General features: G+C 35.6%; 1 protein-coding gene across 1 annotated transcript in view; it reads left to right on the top strand.

The window, feature by feature from the left end:
- Nucleotides 1-17,696, top strand: part of KLHL4 (kelch like family member 4) — a 120,033-nt gene extending 102,337 nt beyond the window's left edge. Inside the window, exon 11 of the mRNA XM_004611644.2 lies at nucleotides 16,172-17,696. Coding sequence (XP_004611701.2) covers nucleotides 16,172-16,231 — 60 coding nt within the window. The 3' untranslated portion in view covers nucleotides 16,232-17,696. The remainder of the gene's footprint in view (nucleotides 1-16,171) is intronic.
- Nucleotides 17,697-18,412: the final 716 nt, after the last annotated feature.

The raw sequence follows: 18,412 nt of genomic DNA, 5'->3' as shown, positions 1-18,412 counted from the left end.
TTTTAAAGGGGATGCTTTGATCAACCGTGGCCCCAGATTATGGGGAAGGGAAGGATAGAAAGTGTGTAGCAAAGGAGTAGAAGAGACAAATGAGAAGCAACAGGTGCCATGTCTTGGGATTCAGGTACAAAGTTTGTGTTAAGGAATGATAGATCCAAATTTCCAAAGCACGCATTTAACAACAATAAAATCAAGAGACCCAAACTTTGACAACCAAACTTAGAAAAGTGTCTTTCAAGAGAGCAGGCTGGAGGTGCAAGGGTATGGAAGGGAGCCTGGGAACATTGATGGAAGGAAGTTGACACTGGTGGCAGGATCGGTGCCGGAATATTGTATGTCTAAAACTCAACTAAAAATAACTTTTATAAGCCCTGTTCTTTAATTTAAAATGTTTTTAAAGAGCACTGTGAGTTACAACGTTACTAATAGTTGGATTTTTTTACACATAATGTTCAGTCACCAATCCTGTTACCAATGTCACCTTCCCCTCCAAGAATGTTTCCAGTTGCCTTTCCTACCTCTAACCCAATGTCCCAGTTCCAGCCTGCCATCTTGACAGGCATCTTTTATATTTGGTTGTTAAAGTTCCTGTCTCATGATTTCAATATTCTTGACTCTGTAGTTTGGATATGTAGCACAATTATTCCTTAACACTACTGAATCCTCTTGATCTTTTCCCCCATTGCTTCTAATCTCTCTCTTCTCCCCTTCCCTGAATTCTATTTCTTTCCTCCTCTTCTGTATACTCTGGAGCTATGGGTGATCTAGGCTTCCTCCCGTTAAGCCATTGCATTTCCTCAGCCAATTACACTAGATAACACATGTAAGTGATATCATCCCGAGTTTTTCCTTCTTCTGGCTTCCTTCATTCTTCCAGTTTCAGTTTTTAATTTTTTTAATTTTCTCCAGTCTGTATGGGTGATTCACTTTCACTTTCAATATGTGATGGTCTGAAAGGATAGTTAATATTATTTCTATATTATTGCTTTTGTTGATTGGAGTCACAGCACAGCGGTTGGGCGTTTGCCTTTCACGCGGACAACCCGAGTTCAATTCCTCCGCCCCTCTAGGAGAGCCCGGCAAGCTACCGAGAGTATGGAGCCCACACGGCAGATTGGATATGCCAAAAACAGTAACAATAAGTCTCTCAATGAGAGATGTTACTGGTGCCCGCTTGAACAAATTGATGAGCAACGGGATGACAGTGACAGTGACAGTCCTTTTGTTGACATATTCCTTAGCGTGCCAGCATGAAAAGTGACCTATCTTGGATAATTTCTTATACGCACTAGAGATGAATGTGTACTGTATATTTTGTGGATGAAAAACCCAAAGCATGCCTGCTAAGCTCAACTTTTCTTCTAAGACCAGTTTTTCCATATTGCGTTTTTGATTAGCAGATCTATCCAACAGTGAGGGGAGTGTATAAATAACTTATTACTATTGTTTTGATGTCTATATTTTTGTTCATATCTATTAACACTAGCTTTAAATATCCTGTTGATATTCAATAATTAAGTACTTACAATTTTTAGCAGTGTAAGTTCTTCTCGATCTATAGAATCTGTGCTCATTAAATAACGGCCATCCTTGTTTTCTTTGTAACCTTTTAAAATTTAAATTCTATGTAGGCTGGTATGAGTATATTTACTCCAGCATTTTTAGGCAGTTGTTTGCCTCTTACATTGTTTTCCAAACCTTGACATAGATCCTGTGTTTAAGTTGATTGCTCTGATGTGTTTTTTGTAGACAGAAAAAGTTGAGTTCAGTTTTCTGATGGTACCGTTCTGTGCCACCTGATTGGTCATTGGTCAGGTCATTGATATTTAGTGAGATAATTTACATGTGAGGCTTAATTTTCATCAATTAAAAATTATGGCTGCTTGTGAATTTTTTCTTGAATTTTTTCCTTACTATTTTTATTGAGGAATGGTGATTTACAATATTTTTTCCATTAATAAAGCAGACTTAGTCACAAAAACAGTTGCCTAGGAGGGTGGTGGTTTCTCTACAAGATTGTATTCCTTAGAATTGAATATATTTTCTTGAAGGATTCCAGTTTTCAATAAAATCAATCCTTAGCAATGGACAGTGATGTCATCACCTACAGCTCTCCTTCACTATTTCGCTGTCTCTATTCTTTTAAATTTTTTCTTCTTTTTTTTATTGAAAGAAAATGAGATACACATTTACAAAGTTGTTCAAGATTGAGTTTCAGTAATACAGTATTCCAACACCCATCTCTTCAACAGTGTACATTTCCCATCAGCAATGTCTTCAGTTTCCTTATTAGGCACCCCCCTCCCGACACAGACTACTTCTATAGCAGACTCTCTCTCTTTCTCTCTTTTTCTTTTTTCCTTTTAGGCACTTTGTTTGCAAAATGTTACTGAAAATTATCATGTATATCACTTTTAGCTCAGTTCTTGTCTAGAGTGATCATTTGCAACTATCATTGTCATAATGATCCCTTCTCTATCCTAATTGCACTCCTTCCCTCATTTTGTGGCAAGTTACTACCCTGAACCAGTCCTTCTGTACCTCATTTCTATTGTCTTTTGGTATTATTCTCATACTATTTTTATATCCTACAAAATGAGTGCAATTATTCGATTTCTGTCCCTCCGACTTAATTTACTCATCATAATATGTCCATGTCCATCCATGTATAAGAAAATTTCATGACTTCATTTATCCTAATGGCTGCATACTATTCTATTGTGTATATGTACCATGGTTTTTCTATTCATTCATCTGTTATCAGGTACTTGGGTTGTTTCCATATTCTGCCAATATTTTTATTTATACTTTCCATACATGCATTATTCTAAAATTATACCCATCACTGGATTGCTTGCTTTTCTCCACTAACCTTCCAACGGCCCCTGCAACGACCACCCAGGTGAACTTAGTTCTATACACAGAATTTCCAGTTCCAATGATTTTGGCCATTTTTTTTACCATTGTTTCTTTATATATCACATACGAGAGAAATCTCTTCATTGTGGAGGTTGCAACATCTAAACATCATGAACATGTAAAGCTAAACTCCTGAAATTCCAAAAAATTGTAAATAAGTAAAATCTTGATTAAACATTTTTCAAAAATGGAGACAGTAGTACAGCAGTTAGGGCAATTACTTTACACACGGCCAACATGGTTTGACTCCATTATCCATTATCCAAGAGTAATTTTTTTTTATTTTTTTTATTTTTTTATTAGTTTATTTTTAATTAGAGAGTCATCGTGAGGGTACAGTTACAGATCCATACATCTTTGTGCTCATGCTTCCCCCATACAAAGTTCAATAACCCATCCCTTCACCAGTGCCCATTCTCCACCACCCATAAACCCAACATCCCTCCCCCCCTCCCCAGACCCGTCTCCCCCCACCCCACCCTGCCACTATGGCAGGGAATTCCCTTTTGTTCTCTCTCTCTGATTAGGTGTTGTGGTTTGCAATAGAGGTGTTGAGTGGCCATTGTGTTCAGTCTCTAGTCTGTATTCCACCCACCTCACCCTTCCCCCACATGACCTCCAACCACATTTTACTTGGTGGTCCCTTCCCTGAGTTACCCAGAATGAGAGACCAGCCCCAAGAGTAATTCTTGAGTGCAGAGCCAGGACTAAGGTCTGAGTATTTCCAGCTGTGCCTTGCCTCCTCAAAAAGAAAAATTGTGTATATTTTCTTTTTACAGATACCTTTTAAAAAGTCATAGTATGAATAATTCTTTGCTAATTCATTTAAAGTTTTAGATGCAATAGATAAATCCTACAAATAGACAGCTTAAAAAAGTGAGGAGAGGGAAAAAATTAAATTAAAGCCAGAATAAGCATATAAAAATATAAAAGTCTATTTTCTCTTAAAAAGGGAATGCCGGCTCTTTGCTAGAGAATGTTATAGATAATAGATAAATATCTAAACTAATAAGTAAGAGATTGTTACAAAAGTCTATGTGGTTGCAAGAATTACCTGAATATATATAAAACATTCAACATGAATGAAACTTTAATTAATTATTGAAAAACTATTTAAAAAATTTCCAATCTCCTTTAAAGGTCAAACAAAAAATTTTCATACTTTGTCTTGATTTCAAAATATTAATTAACGAAACATAATTCTGAAAGCTATTAGTATTTGAAATTTATACATATAAAATTCAGGCACATTTTAAAGTTTAGCGAAAAATAGTTTGGCGTGTTCTCAGTAAATTTATAATTGATGGGACCCAGAAGCTCCACTTTTGTGTATCTACTCCAGTATACAAAAACATTCATTCAAAAAGATATATGCATCATTTAGTACAATATCTAAGCTATGGAATCAACCTAGGTGTCCAACAGCAGATGAATGAGTAGGTATATTTGCTATGAATCTCATGGGAATTCTGGTGTATGTAAGTTCACTTTTTGATCTTCCTGCTTTTAATATGCTATTTCTGTCTTTTATTTCAGTCTTTTTGATATGAATGTCTCTTGGAGTTATTCCATTAGACTTTCTTGTGGCTGGAACCCTTTGATACTCTTGGATCTTAGTACATGTGCAGTCTTGGTACATTTTTGAAAATTATTATTTAAAATTTATTGAATTATATATTCTCCATTGAATTCATCTTCATTTTTTATATTATTTCTTTTAAACATACCTCTAATTTCTCTGTGCTGTACATTTTTCTTCAGATCTTTTTCAATCTTCTGTAGTTTCTTGAGATTTCCTATGTTATGTCCCTATTTTTTCCCTGATTCTGTCACTCTGCTACTGAGGTGATCCACTAAGGACTTTTTTTCTTACATAACACCACGTTCTTCAGTTCCCTTATTGCTGGTTGATTTTTTTATTCACCTCTATATTTTCTAGTGTTTTATTTGCTCTCTGTAACATACATAGTTATGTGATAGTTTCTGGAATCCTGTTAGAAGTCTTACTAGCTTTCAGGCTAGGTTTTACACTGTTGAAGAGCACATAGACTGTGAGAGTGAATGAGATGCATTGCTGCTTTTCCTTTGCCCACACTATGTTGCATGTATTTTATTCTAGCTACCACCTATTTCCAGTTTCTTTGCCAGTCCCCCAGTGCAGTCACCTTGTGTGACCAGTGGTCACTTAATTCCTATTGTCCCCAGAGTTTCTCTGTGACAGTACAAAGTGTTTTTACACTCTGTTTGGGAGAACTTCTTGGCTATTATTTCTTTTACCAGCAACTCTTCCTTTTCCACTCTTTTGTCCTGTAATTCATGATTTGGTGATTGTTGCTCTTTATGCTAACCCCAAAATAGTATGGTTTTCTTCTTTTTAATTTTTTAATCATGTACCTCCTTTTTATTTATGATGCTTTACAGAAAATCTTACTATATTTCCTTGTGAACTGTGTATAAACATATGTCAACCACTAGATGAAGACATCTAGTATATAGCTCTTTATTTTACAGATTACATAGGTACATACTTGTGGGATTACCATTAAATGAAATATTCTGTAACAGCAATGACAATAAGTTTCATATTTTATATAGAAGTCCCAAACACCAAGCACCAACCATGACTCACCACCTGCAATTCTTCCTTCAGCACTCTTCATTCAACCTCTTCTACTCTGGCCTCTTCTGGTCCAACTTTGTTATATGGTGACCTGAGATTAAATAATATCGCTGTCTCTCATCAATTTCTTCTAATTGATTACACATAGATCATATCATATATGCAGCTCTATGATTTAATACTGCCTTGGTAAGTGAGATATTATGGAACAACCAATAACATCATGTATATAAATGAAAGAATAACTGAAAGGGAGGATGTTCTGAAACCTCCCTTCTTACTTATAGCAATGTCTTTGATCTTGTCCTTGAAAACACTGATGCATATTTTGTCTTATTTTTGTGCTGCTTTCCAGTGTTACTCCTGAGTTTTTAAAAGTCAGTTATTGTCCTCTTTATTTCCTTCAGCTCTGCTTGAATAAGATTTTAGATTTTTATAAAAATTTCTTCAATTTAGCCAATGACATTTCCCACTAATTTCTGTACAGCATTAATTTACTGTAATAACTGATCCCTTAAAAATAAAAATAATATGCCAAGATGCGACCTAGTGGCATGGCAGGAAGATATTTCCTGGGACCCGGGAAACCGAAAACAGTTTGGAACACAGACTCTACCATAATTGCAGCTGCAAGGCCCTACTACCTGGAAACTCCCACAGGTGGTCAGGATTTTTCAGAGCGGGAGGCTGTTCACACAGCCACCAGTTAGTTTCCCCCACTAATTCCTATTTTGGGAAAGAAGAGACTACCATGCAACAAGCTCTCACAGATCCCTCCAGGCAGTGAGGGGGAACACTGATAGTATATTAGAAAGAATCACCTCCAAAGCACCATAGGTACCATGTGGAAACAGTTCAGAGCCCCATTACAGGGAGTGGATGAATATAGAACCCTGAAACCTCAACAAGAAATGCCCACAAACATAAACTCTCTGATAAAGAATTCAAAGAAAAAATAGTGAGGATGTTTAATGAGCTCAAAGAAACAGTGGAATGGAAAGCCAATAAAAAAACAGCAGGAAATGAGAGTTAAAAAAAGGAAACTACAAACAGAAATGTCATTAATTAAAAATTCGGTAGATAAAATGAAAAACTCAATGAATGTCTTTAACAGTACAGTAAAAACAGATAAAGACAGAATCAGTGTGTTAGAGGATGAGATTCAGAAAACCTCTAAGGAACAGCAAAGGATGGAAAAAGTCCTCAAAGTAACTCAGAGGAAGAAGAGAGAACTATGGAATGAATTCAAGACAAACAACATAAAAATTTTCCGTGTTCCTGAGGAAAAGGGAGGCAATCCCAATGAGATGAATAAAAGAAGAATAGGAGGAGGAGGAGAAGAAAAGAAGAGGAGAAGGAGACAGAAGAAAAGAAGGAGAGAAGCAGAAGCAGAAGAAGCAGAAGCAGAAGCAGAAGAAGAAGAAGAAGAAGAAGAAGAAGAAGAAGAAGAAGAAGAAGAAGAAGAAGAAGAAGAAGAAGAAGAAGAAGAAGAAGAAGAAGAAGAAGAAGAAGAAGAAGGCGGAGGAGGAGAAGGAGAAGGAGAAGAAGGAGAAGGAGAATAAGAAGGAGGAGGAGGAGGAGAAGAAAAAGGAGGAGGAGGAAGAGGAGAAGGAGAAAGAGAAGGAGAAAAAGGAGAAGAAGAAGAAGAGGAGGAGGAGGAGGAAGAGGAAGAGTAGGAGGAGGAGGGAAAACTTGAAAGTGACTCTCATAGAGGAAGACTGAGAGGCAAGGACAACTGGGGATATTGGTGGAGGGTAGAGGAGACTGGTGAAGAGATTGTTGTAGGAAAATTGTATGCTGAGACTTAGTTATGAATAAATTTGTAATTTTTAATTATTAAATAATTGTCTTTTAAAGTATCATCTTTATAGTTATTCTCAGGCAGTTTATAAAATTCTGATGCAGATAAGGCCATTTGTGGGCTTCTGCTTTCATTCAGTGATGTTTTTATGGTTTGTATTTTTATAATTTCTGGCACTACTTGGTATTTAACTCCAAATACAAGTTGGCTTCAGAAGAAATCCAAAATTCTCACTTGTTGGATCAAACTTTGATTCTGAGTTTATGAGCCTAGGCAATGTGTATTTCTGATTGCTGGTACCTTATGTCTTTTATAGATGATAGGTCTATTTTATAGATGGTAGGTCTGGGCTTGACTTCGTGTCACTTTGCAGTCAGCATGGACGGCAACTGGATATTGTATCAAACCATTACTTCCTCCATGGTACACTGCTTTGTATAACCGATACCTTACTCTTATAAGATTGCTCACAATAGGGATTTTGCCTTCCAGGTAACTTGTTAGGCATGAAGCAACAGACTGTTCTCCATAGCTTAGGGTTCACACTCCCTCTTGGTGAATTACAGCTTCTAGGTGGGTGTTCAGTTACAGTAGAGTTTTCCAGAGGAATGCAAATTAGGATTTGCACTCAACTTCTCCTCCAGTATTGATTTTGTTATAGGAGCCTTACTCTTAATACTGCCTTCACTTGGCCATCATGCTGTTACATTTCATCATTTCTGATAGGTGAATATTATTCCACTGTGTTTGTGTGACTCAACTCTTTACCTGTTCTTAATGACTTGTCATAGTTTTCAATCTTAGTAATAGAAAATAGCACTGTGATGAACAAAGTTGTTCAAATATCTTTCCAATTAATATTTTGTGTTCTTAAGATAGATACTTACACATGAAAATACCAAAATGTATCATAATTTTAATTTAATTTTTATCATCCTAATGTTCATTTTTTGACAAATGTGTACAACTTTTCCAAGGATACTGAACCCGTTTAAATCCCAAGCAACAGAATGATCACGCTGGACAAGATCTGAGGGTTAAAAATATGTGAAGGGATATTCTTTATAACTTTTCAGTATCAATATTGCAAACCACAATGCCCAGGGAGAGAGAGAGAAAGAGAGAGAGAAAGAGAGAGAGAGAGAGAGAGAGAGAGAGAGAGAGAGAGAGAGAGAAAGCGAGAAAGCACCTACCATAGAGACCTCCAGAGAGTGGGGAGTGGGATGGGGGCTGATGGGAGGGAACCTGAATACATTGTTGCTGGAAAATGTACACTGGTGGAGAGATGGGTGTTGGAATACTGTATGATTGAAATCCAATCATGAACAGTTTTGTAAGGATCTATCTCACAATGCTTTGATAAAAACAGTTTTAAAAATAAATAGATAAATAAATTCCCAATCCCTAGAAACAATGAATGAAGTTTATATTTTTTCCAGTTTTCACTCGGTCTTGTTGATTCTGCATTTTTTATATAGGACATTTGCACTAATATGAAGTTATCTTATTGTGGTTTTAATCTGAATTTCATGAATAATAAACAATAATGGGTATTTTTACATATGATGGTTTGTCAGGAAAAAGTTCTTTTCAGATTTTCTACACTTTTTTGGTAAAATAATTACCAAGTAATTATCCATTGGTGTTGTTTTTGCTGATATATATATATTCATTGCATATAAATATATGCCCATGATCACAATATGGATTATTTTTCTCCAAACAATAGAATGCAACTTTGTTTTTGATAGAATTACAGGTTTAGTTGTTATATAATCCAATTTGCTTTTTGTTTTGTTTTCCTTGCCAATAGAGTTAAATCATTGAGTACTATCCTTTGTGTATTTAACATATTTCATGAATTTAGGTTGTAACATCTAAGCTTTTAAGTCCATTTTGAGTTCACATTTGTGCATTGTGTGAGTAGTAGTCCAACTTCAATCTACCACATATGTGTATCCAATTTTCCCAGTAGCATTTTGTTATGCTATCATATATAATTTTATATTTAATTTGTTCTACTTATAGTTACTTAAGTTTTGAGAATAACTTCTTCATTTGATCCTAGTCTTCTACAACTGTATTGCTATGAACTTCATAGCTCTAGTTATATTATTTTCCATATGTTCCTTGTGTTTTCATTCTCATTTCTTTACAGGAACCCCTTCACTTATTTTTTCTTTTTTTTAATTTATTTTTTATTGAATCACCATGTGGAAAGTTACAAAGTTCTCAGGTTTATGTCTCAGTTATACAATGCTCAAACACCCATCTCTTCACCTGTGCCCATATTCCACCACCAAAGACCCCAGTATACCTCCCACCCCTCGCCCCCCACCCCCCATCCCTGCCTGCTTAGTTGATAAATTTCACTTCATTTTCACTTTACCTTGATTACATTCCATATTTCAACACAACATTCACTATTGTTGGAGTTTTCCCCCAAGAAAGATAGCCCTACTGCCCATGCAGCATTTGATAATTAGTTTTCCATTGCTGAAACTGGAGAGATATGAAGTCCCGTTGTTTCAAGTACATAGAGTTTCCCCACCCCCTTCCCACGCCACCAAGTTCGTGCCTGCTTAATGAATAGTCCTCATCTTATGGCTGACACCACGCCGCCCTACGAGAAAAAAGGATATTTCCAGTCCTCTGCCGGCGTGGGTCTATAGCTTAGTTCAGTCTAGAGACATTGTTACAAGTAGTTTCTGGGACCGGAAGTAGTCTAGTTAGGCTCCGAATTCTGGTTGATCAGCAACATCGCAGCCACTCAAAGTGTGGCCACCCGGGTTGAGTCTAAGCGGAACATGCGCTGGTATTGGCCCGAGACTTCCCAAGTGTCCCGCTATTCAAAGTATATAGTTTTGGTTTTTTTTTCCCCTCCCATTCCCGTGCCTCTAAGTTCGTGCCTGCTTAATAGACTTCATAATATGGTGGACACCACACCGCGTTTCTCCCAGAAAAGGGAAAAGAACAAAGAAAGAAGGATATTTCCTCACCTCGGCCGCTGTGGGGCTTTGGCTTACTTCACAGTCTAAAGAAATAGCTGCTACTTTGATTACCTTCAATATTTCAACAAAAAACATGGTACTATTATTTGGAGTTTCCCCCCACAGTAAGATCTGCTAAAAAGAAACCTTTTCACGTTGCTGACAATCAGGAGATATTAGGTCTCCTGATTGCGTTTGGGCCTCCAAACTGTGTGATCAGAGCTACTGGCCCCTGGGCCTCCAGCGGGGCATGGTCTTTTCTCTCTCAACTCTCTCTTATTGACTGCAGCGAGGTGATTGCCGGTTTTTAGAGTATGCAGATACCTGAGGAAGTCTGGGAAAGGCGAGGGGGCGGGATTTCCGGATCCACCCAGCGCAGATATTTAAGCACAGCGCCATGTGGGTACGTTCTTCTCTGCCGCCGCGCAAGCTCGACCCCAGAGGCAACTGAACTCCTTTGGACACGAGCAGTGCCCCACTTATTTTTCTTATTCACCTAATAATATGTTTTCTGTAGTCTTCAGCCCATTCTATGTACATTTGAAAATTACACAAATTTTAATTTTGTCTTAGTTTTGGTCTACATTTGGTTGTGGTCAGGTGCTATTATTAATGCTATAATCAGAAGTCATTCCCGTTGGTTCTTGGTATACTATGCAGTGTAGATAAATGAAACTGGCTCTCCTACAGCCAAGCTATTCTTTTCACCTATATAAATATACCACCCAGCCTTAATTTTATGAATAATGTCTACATATATAGTATGATTTTCAAAAATCTACTGAAGCAATTTTAATATTTTTTATTTTTGACACTTATCTTGAACTATAGGATGTGACCCATCTTTAGAAAGTCAAATAATTGAGCTAAAGAATGCAGCAATTGAATAAGATACTTTAGAGGATAGTAGCAAAATATCAGAAGTCAGATATCATATCAGTAAACTTGAGAATAATGTAAAAGAATCCATCAAAAGAACAGCATAAAGAATAAACTTAAACTATCAAAGACAAATTAAGCATAGATTGATTAAAAGGAATAATATTGTTTAATAATATTACAAAGTTTCCAGAAATGTAAGAGATAAAGGTAAAGGATAATTAATAGAGAAAATTATGCAGTTTGAGGAAAGACAATATAATTGCCCATATTCAGGAAAATAAAAGATTAACAATTATACAGATATAAATACAGTAACACATTTTAATTAAAATTGAAAAGCATTGTACCAGAGCGTTAGCGCAGTCAGTGGGGTGATTTCATGCCATTCAGATAATATGGGTTTGATTCCTGTCATCCCATATGGTACCTTCAGCATCGACAGGAGTAATTTTAGCTGTAGCACCAGGAGTAACCCCTGAGCATCGCTGGGTGTCTCCCTAAAACAATATATATATATATATATATACATATATATATGTATATAATGACAAAATCAAATATACACTATAAAAATATCTAGAGAAAAGCATACATATGTAAGAGAAATCCCTAATACTCACAATAGATTTATGAAATGAAACTCTACATACCAGAAAGGAATTGGTATGGTATAGGCACCCTGTTAAAAAAGAAAGACCAACAATCAAGAATACACTATTCATCTAAATTATCAGCAACATTTAAAGGAATGATACAAAACTATTCAGATAAACAGTGTTTAATAACATTAATGGCCACTAAACCAGTTCTCCTGCTAACACTAAACAGTCTTCTGTAAAAGACAAAGGGAAACTGAGGACATTGGTGGTGGCAAATGTACACTGTTGAGACGAGTGTTCCACTGGGTGCCGGAACATTATATAACTGAAATTCAATCATGAACAACTTTTTAACTGTGTGGTTCAATACAAAAAAAGACAAAGAGCACACACTTGAAAATAGTATGCAACTTGGTTTGTTTCTGTATTTGGCTGCTATGGATAGTTTTGCAATAAATAAAGAAGCCAAGCAATCTTTTAAATCTTTTTAAATTTAATTAAAGAACCATGACTTATAGGTTATTGATAGTTGAATTTAAGGCATCTAATATTTCAACACCAACCGCACCACCATTGTTAAATTCTCTCCACCACTGTGCCCCTGTCCTCTCCAACCCCCTACCTGTCACATTAATAGAAACATTATAAAGCTCTGATGGTTGCAATTTAGATCTCTTGTTTTCAGTGTTGTTGAGTCTGGTTTGGATATATAGCTATACTATTCTCCCATATCACCAGTATGACTGAAGCCTCAAGCATTGTTTGTCCATCATTTCCCTTTATATTTTACTTCTTTCCCCCCTTCTGTTTTTTCTTCTCTGTCCTTCTCTTCTCTAAGCTCTGGATTCAAGGAATATCTACGCATCCAACCTTTTCTACATTTCCTCATCCACCCATTCTATATACCATAGATAAGTGAGATGATCTTGTGTTTTTTCCCTTCTGGGTTATTTCTCTCAATATGATATCCTCCATTTTCCACCAGATCACAGAAAATTGCATGAATTCATTGTTCCTTACTGGTGAATATTATTCCATTGTGTATATACCACATCTTTATAATCCATTCATCTGTCATTGGACATCTAAATTGATTCTGTCTTAGCTATTGTATTGCACATAGCTGTAAATAATGATGTGCATATGTCCTTTTTAATGAAAGTTTTTAAGTCCTAGGGTTAGATGGCACAAAAGAAGAAATGCTGAATCATGGCAATTCAATTCTAAGTTTACTGAGAATTCTCCATACTAATATCCACAGGAGTTGAACCAGACAATATCCCCACCAGCAGTGGATGAGATCCTTTTTCACCAAATCCCCACCAACACAGATTGCTCCTACTACTTTTGATTTGTGTCATTATCACAGGTGTAAAATGGTATCTCATTATCATATTGAGCTCAGCTAGTGTTTTAGAATGCCAAGAAGCAGAATTGCTGGGTCATATGGAAGCTAAGTCCTTAGCTTTTTGAGAAGTGTCAAAATTGTTTTCCCTAGAGGTTGAACCAGTTAATATTCTCACTAAGTGTGAATGGAGGTTCCTTTTCCCCTCATTTATGCCAGAACTGGTTGATTTTATACTCTCTGATATATGCCAGTCTAACTGGTGTGAGGTGGTATCTCATTGTTATTTTAATTTGCATCTACCTGATGATAAGTAAGACAGAACATTTTTGTATACCTATTGGCCATCTGCATGTCTTCTTTGGGGAAGTTTTGTTCATATGTTCTTCCCATTTTGGGGGAAGTTTCTGTTGACTATATATATATATATACATATACACATATTTATGCACATATATGCACACAATGGAAAAATATTCAGCCATAAGAAAAATACATAAAATTTGTTGTTACAATGATGTATCTAGAGAGTATCATGCTAAGTGAGTTAGTCAGAGGACAGGGACAAATATTGAAATTATTGAAATTATCTCTCATATGCATGATATAAATAAACAGGGTAAATTGTGATATAAAGTAATATGGTAAAGAAATATAAAGAAACAGAGTAAAGAAATAACAAATTGGCCAAAGGCAATAAAGCCTAATAAGCAGTTTACAAAAGTGAGCTTACCATGGTGGGGGGTAGGTAGGGGATACAATAGGAAGGGCCCTGGGGCAATAATAAAGGGAAGCAGACATGCCAATGAAGGGTGTAGTGCTGCAATGTTCTATGCATGAAACTTTAACATTATTGTTAATGTTAGTGTTTAATTAAAAATTAATTTAAGAAGAATATACAGAAATAATATACAATGATATTTTGATAGCAAAATGTAGGAATGGTTGAAATGGGTATCTCTTTAAATGAACTTTGCTTAATTTAAATCAAATGATTGATTTAAATGTAGATACTTTAGTGGCTGTAGAGATAGTACTACAAGGAGGGCAATTACCTTGCATTTGACCAACCAGGGTTTGACTCCCAGCACCCTATATATTCCAGGTGCACTGCCAGGAGTGATCCCTGAACATAAAATCTATAGTAATCCCTGAATACAGCTTGGTGTGACCTAAAACAAACAAAATAAATACTTTAAATTAAATATTAAGATCTGTATATTTAAACATGATTGTCATTTCAAGTCTATATTACTTAGAAGTGAACAAAATGAAGCAAATTAAATCTGATCACTATAAAACTATGATGTATCAAAACACCTGGGGGGAATCAGTGAAGGCAAACTGCAAAAGATGGACAAATATTTAGAGTACAAATTAGAAAATGGAATAAATTCCTTTATTTCAATAATATCATTAAATATCAGTGATCATAAGTCACTAATTAAAAGACACAAAATGCTTGATATATCAAAAAACTGGTAAGGTGCTTGCCTTACCTGAAGCTGGTTTGATTCCCAGAACTCTATACAGTCCCCTTAGATATAGAAACTGTAATCCTTGTGAGTAGAACCAGGAGTAATGCCTGAACATTAGCAGGTGTGGAAAAAATATGATAGTAACACTCATTGAGATATAGGAATCAAATGAAATAGCAGCAAAATATATAAAGCAAATACTAACATATCTGAAGATAAATATTAATAACACAATTGCAGTATAATAATTTTATACTTCACTGTCACCAATCTGACAAAATATGTATAAGTAGTCAATGGCTCTAAATGAAGAGTTATAAGAGAATAGCTTGATAGACTTTTGTAGATCCTTTATCCTAAAAATGTTGACTATACTATCTTATCCAACTGATAACTGATTTCTATTTTCCTCCAAAAATGAATTAAGGCCCCAACAACACTCAAAGCCTGAACATTTATCACTGATTAGATAGCACAGCGGGTAGGGCATTTTCCTTGCACGCAGCCTACCCGAGTTCAATTCCTCTGTCCCTTTCAGAGAGCCTGACAAGCTACTAAGAGTATCCCACCTGCACAGCAGAGCCTGGCAAGCTGCCCGTGGTCCATTCGATATGCCAAAAACAGTAACAACAAGTCTCACAATGGAGACATTACTGGTGTCTGCTAGAGCAAATCAATGAACAACGGGACAACAGTGCTACAGTGCAAAGTAAACTAAATGGATTAAAAAACAACAAATTGAAAGTAAATAAAATTTATTGAATTTATCAAAAAAGTAATAAAATATAATAAATGTAATTTTATGAACGTTGTAGGTCAGTAGCTCAGAGACAGAAATTTAATTTAATTTTTATTGTTGTGGGGCCACACCCAGCAATGCTCAGATCTTACTCTTGGCTCTGCACTCAGGGATCATTCTAGTAGGCTCAGAGGAACATATGAGGTGCCAATGATCAAACTGGGGTTGACTATGTATAAGACATATACCTTACCTGCTGTACTATCTCTCCAGCACAATTTTTTTTTGTTTTAGGGCTACATCCTACTGTGTTCAGGGCTTACTCCCCCAGATCTATGCCCAGAGATCTGTCCTGCTGGGGCCATAGGGGATGGTGGGGAAGGAACCTAGTTCCATTCCTTGCAAGGCACAAGCCCTTTTGGGTACACTATTGTTCAGGTCTCCCAAAATTTGCTTTTTAATTTCACTATTTCATTGTGTGATCTCATTTAAAAGTTAAAGAGAATTGTTTATGAGATTATAACTCTTTTATTTCAAATTGTTTTTGATTTTATCACTAGTCCTCACAAAAACTTGAATCAGGTGAAATGAACTATTTCAAAAATAAAATGCTCCTCAAACTTAGTTCTATGTTAGTAAAATTATAATGGTATTTTTTTATGACTCTGGACTTCCACCTGGACTACAGTTTCCAATTCTACTTGGGCCAAGTATTTGAATGATTTTTTTAAATGTCAAAGTATGATGCTGACTATAGAAACTTTTTAATTCATTTTTCCCTTTTCTGTCTTCTGTTAGGAAGTTCCTGTTAACATTGGAAGAGCTGGTGCGTGTGTTGTGGTGGTGAAGTTACCATAAAGATAAATTTATCAAAGGGAAGATGAACTGGACATTGTCAAGAACATGCTATTCAATTATAAACATAAAAATTCATTGATCATTTTAATAGGTAGTTAGAATTATTTTCTTTTGTGAAGCCAACACAAGTTAAAATTAATTAAATATATGTGTGAAATTGATGTGTTGTTGAAGCTGATAATAAATACAAAAATTAGTGTAAGTTTTGGTTCAATAATTTTAAACAGTAAAATGTTTAAGGCACTGTGATAGTCACCAGTGCATGTGAAGTCAAACATATTGATGTTTTAAATTAATAATCTCAAAAAGTTGAATACATTCCATTTTAAAAAGTCCTCTGTTGTCTTGAACATAGCTAATTTAAACAGAGCACTTGCTGTTTAAAATATAGTCAGATTTTCAGTAAGACATTATTATTGTGTACTCCAAAATATTTTACAAATAGTGTAAAAATCGCTCAAATCTATCATAAGAACTTTTGCTGTGCTGATACTAAAATACATATCTATTACATAATTTTGTTTTGTTTGTGGCCACATCCTGCTGTGTTTATTGCTTACTCCTGACTCTGCACAGGAATCAATCCTGGTGGTGCTCAGGAGACCATTTCTAGTGCCAGGGATATGAAGCGAGGTCCACCACATGCAAGGCAAGTGCCTTACTTTCTGTACTGTATCTCTGGTGATAGTTGACATAATGTTTATTCTCATTACAGTTTGTTAAAATTTTCATAAACTAACCCTGTTAAAGTGCTATCTCCAGAACACAGATTTGGTGTTTCTTTATTCTTTTTGATTTGTTGCATGCAAAAAATATTATTGCAATTTTACAAGAATTATCTATATTATAAAATGTGAACATTTATCATATTGATAAAACTGTGATCTTAGCTATAAAATGTCAGGGACTCAATTTTCTAAAACGCGATATTTCCCTCAATTATTTCTGTGAATTTATAAACACCTACCAATAAATTAAACAAGTTTTTAAAAATAAACTTTTAAGGTACAGGAATATATGTTCTACAATATTAATACATAAAAAAACAAAGTATCCAATATCCAAGATTAATTCTATATCTTTTGTCAAAGTCTACGGTTTTCTGCTAATACTAATTTTATTAGCAGAAAATGTTATATGTGTGAAGTATGAAATAAACCCTATAAATTAATAAATGAAAGAGACTAATTGAGTAGTTTACCTATAAACACTAATTTTGATCTATCAAAGTAACAGTTGAAATTTTTCTTTATAAAAGTAACTTTTCGAGTAAACATAAATGTTAGAATTTCTCCTATGTGTTTTAAAATGGATTTTGTATTGTAGAATGTGAAACTACAATTAAAATCCAGACTTGTTTATAAAATGTACTGCTCCTTTATAAGCTTTTCAAAGAGCACTATAAGCTATACAAGTATATGTGTACTTTAACAAACTGAATTTCAATAAAGTATATTTCCTTTGATTGAAAGGACTGTGGCTTTATTTTTTTTTCTGTATAGCCTGTGAAAAGATTTTAAGTAGAGGTCAGTTAGAACTACACAAAAATCACAGATCCTTGGGGGCAGAGAAAGTTAAGAGGGGAGGGCACTGGCCTTCTATATAACTGGATTTGATCTTCAGCACCCCACAGAGTCCCCTGAGTCCGCCAGGAGTGAACCCAGAGTACAGAGGCAAGAGTAAGCCCTGGACATCTCTAGGTGCCCATAAATACAACAAAACAAATCACAACCCTCAGTGAGATCATTAAAGATATATATATATATATGTATATATATATGTGTGTGTATGTATATACATATATATACATATATATATATAGTAAGGGCTTGAGTGATAGCACAGCTGTAGGGCATTTGCCTTGCATGCTGCAGACCCGGGTTCGATTCCTCCGCCCCTTTTGGAGACCCCGGCAAGCTACCGAGAGTATCTCGCCCGCACGGCAGAGCCTGACAAGCTACCCATGGTATATTCGATATGCCAAAAACAGTAATAACAATCTCAAAATGCAGATGTTACTGACACCTGCTCGAGCAAATTGATGAGCAACGGGGTGATAGTGACAGTGACATATATACAGTAGAATTCACAGACATTTGGACATCAATTCACATGGAAGGACACTGGGTGGGGACCGTAGAATTTTATAGTAAGGCTGTGATGTCATTTTCTGCCATGGGG

The sequence above is a fragment of the Sorex araneus genome, chromosome X (genome assembly GCF_027595985.1).
Source record: "Sorex araneus isolate mSorAra2 chromosome X, mSorAra2.pri, whole genome shotgun sequence".
In the NCBI taxonomy this organism is placed as follows: Eukaryota; Metazoa; Chordata; class Mammalia; order Eulipotyphla; family Soricidae; genus Sorex; species Sorex araneus.
The sequence above is the reverse complement of the archived record's forward strand: the minus strand, read 5'-3'. Positions and strand labels throughout refer to the sequence as shown.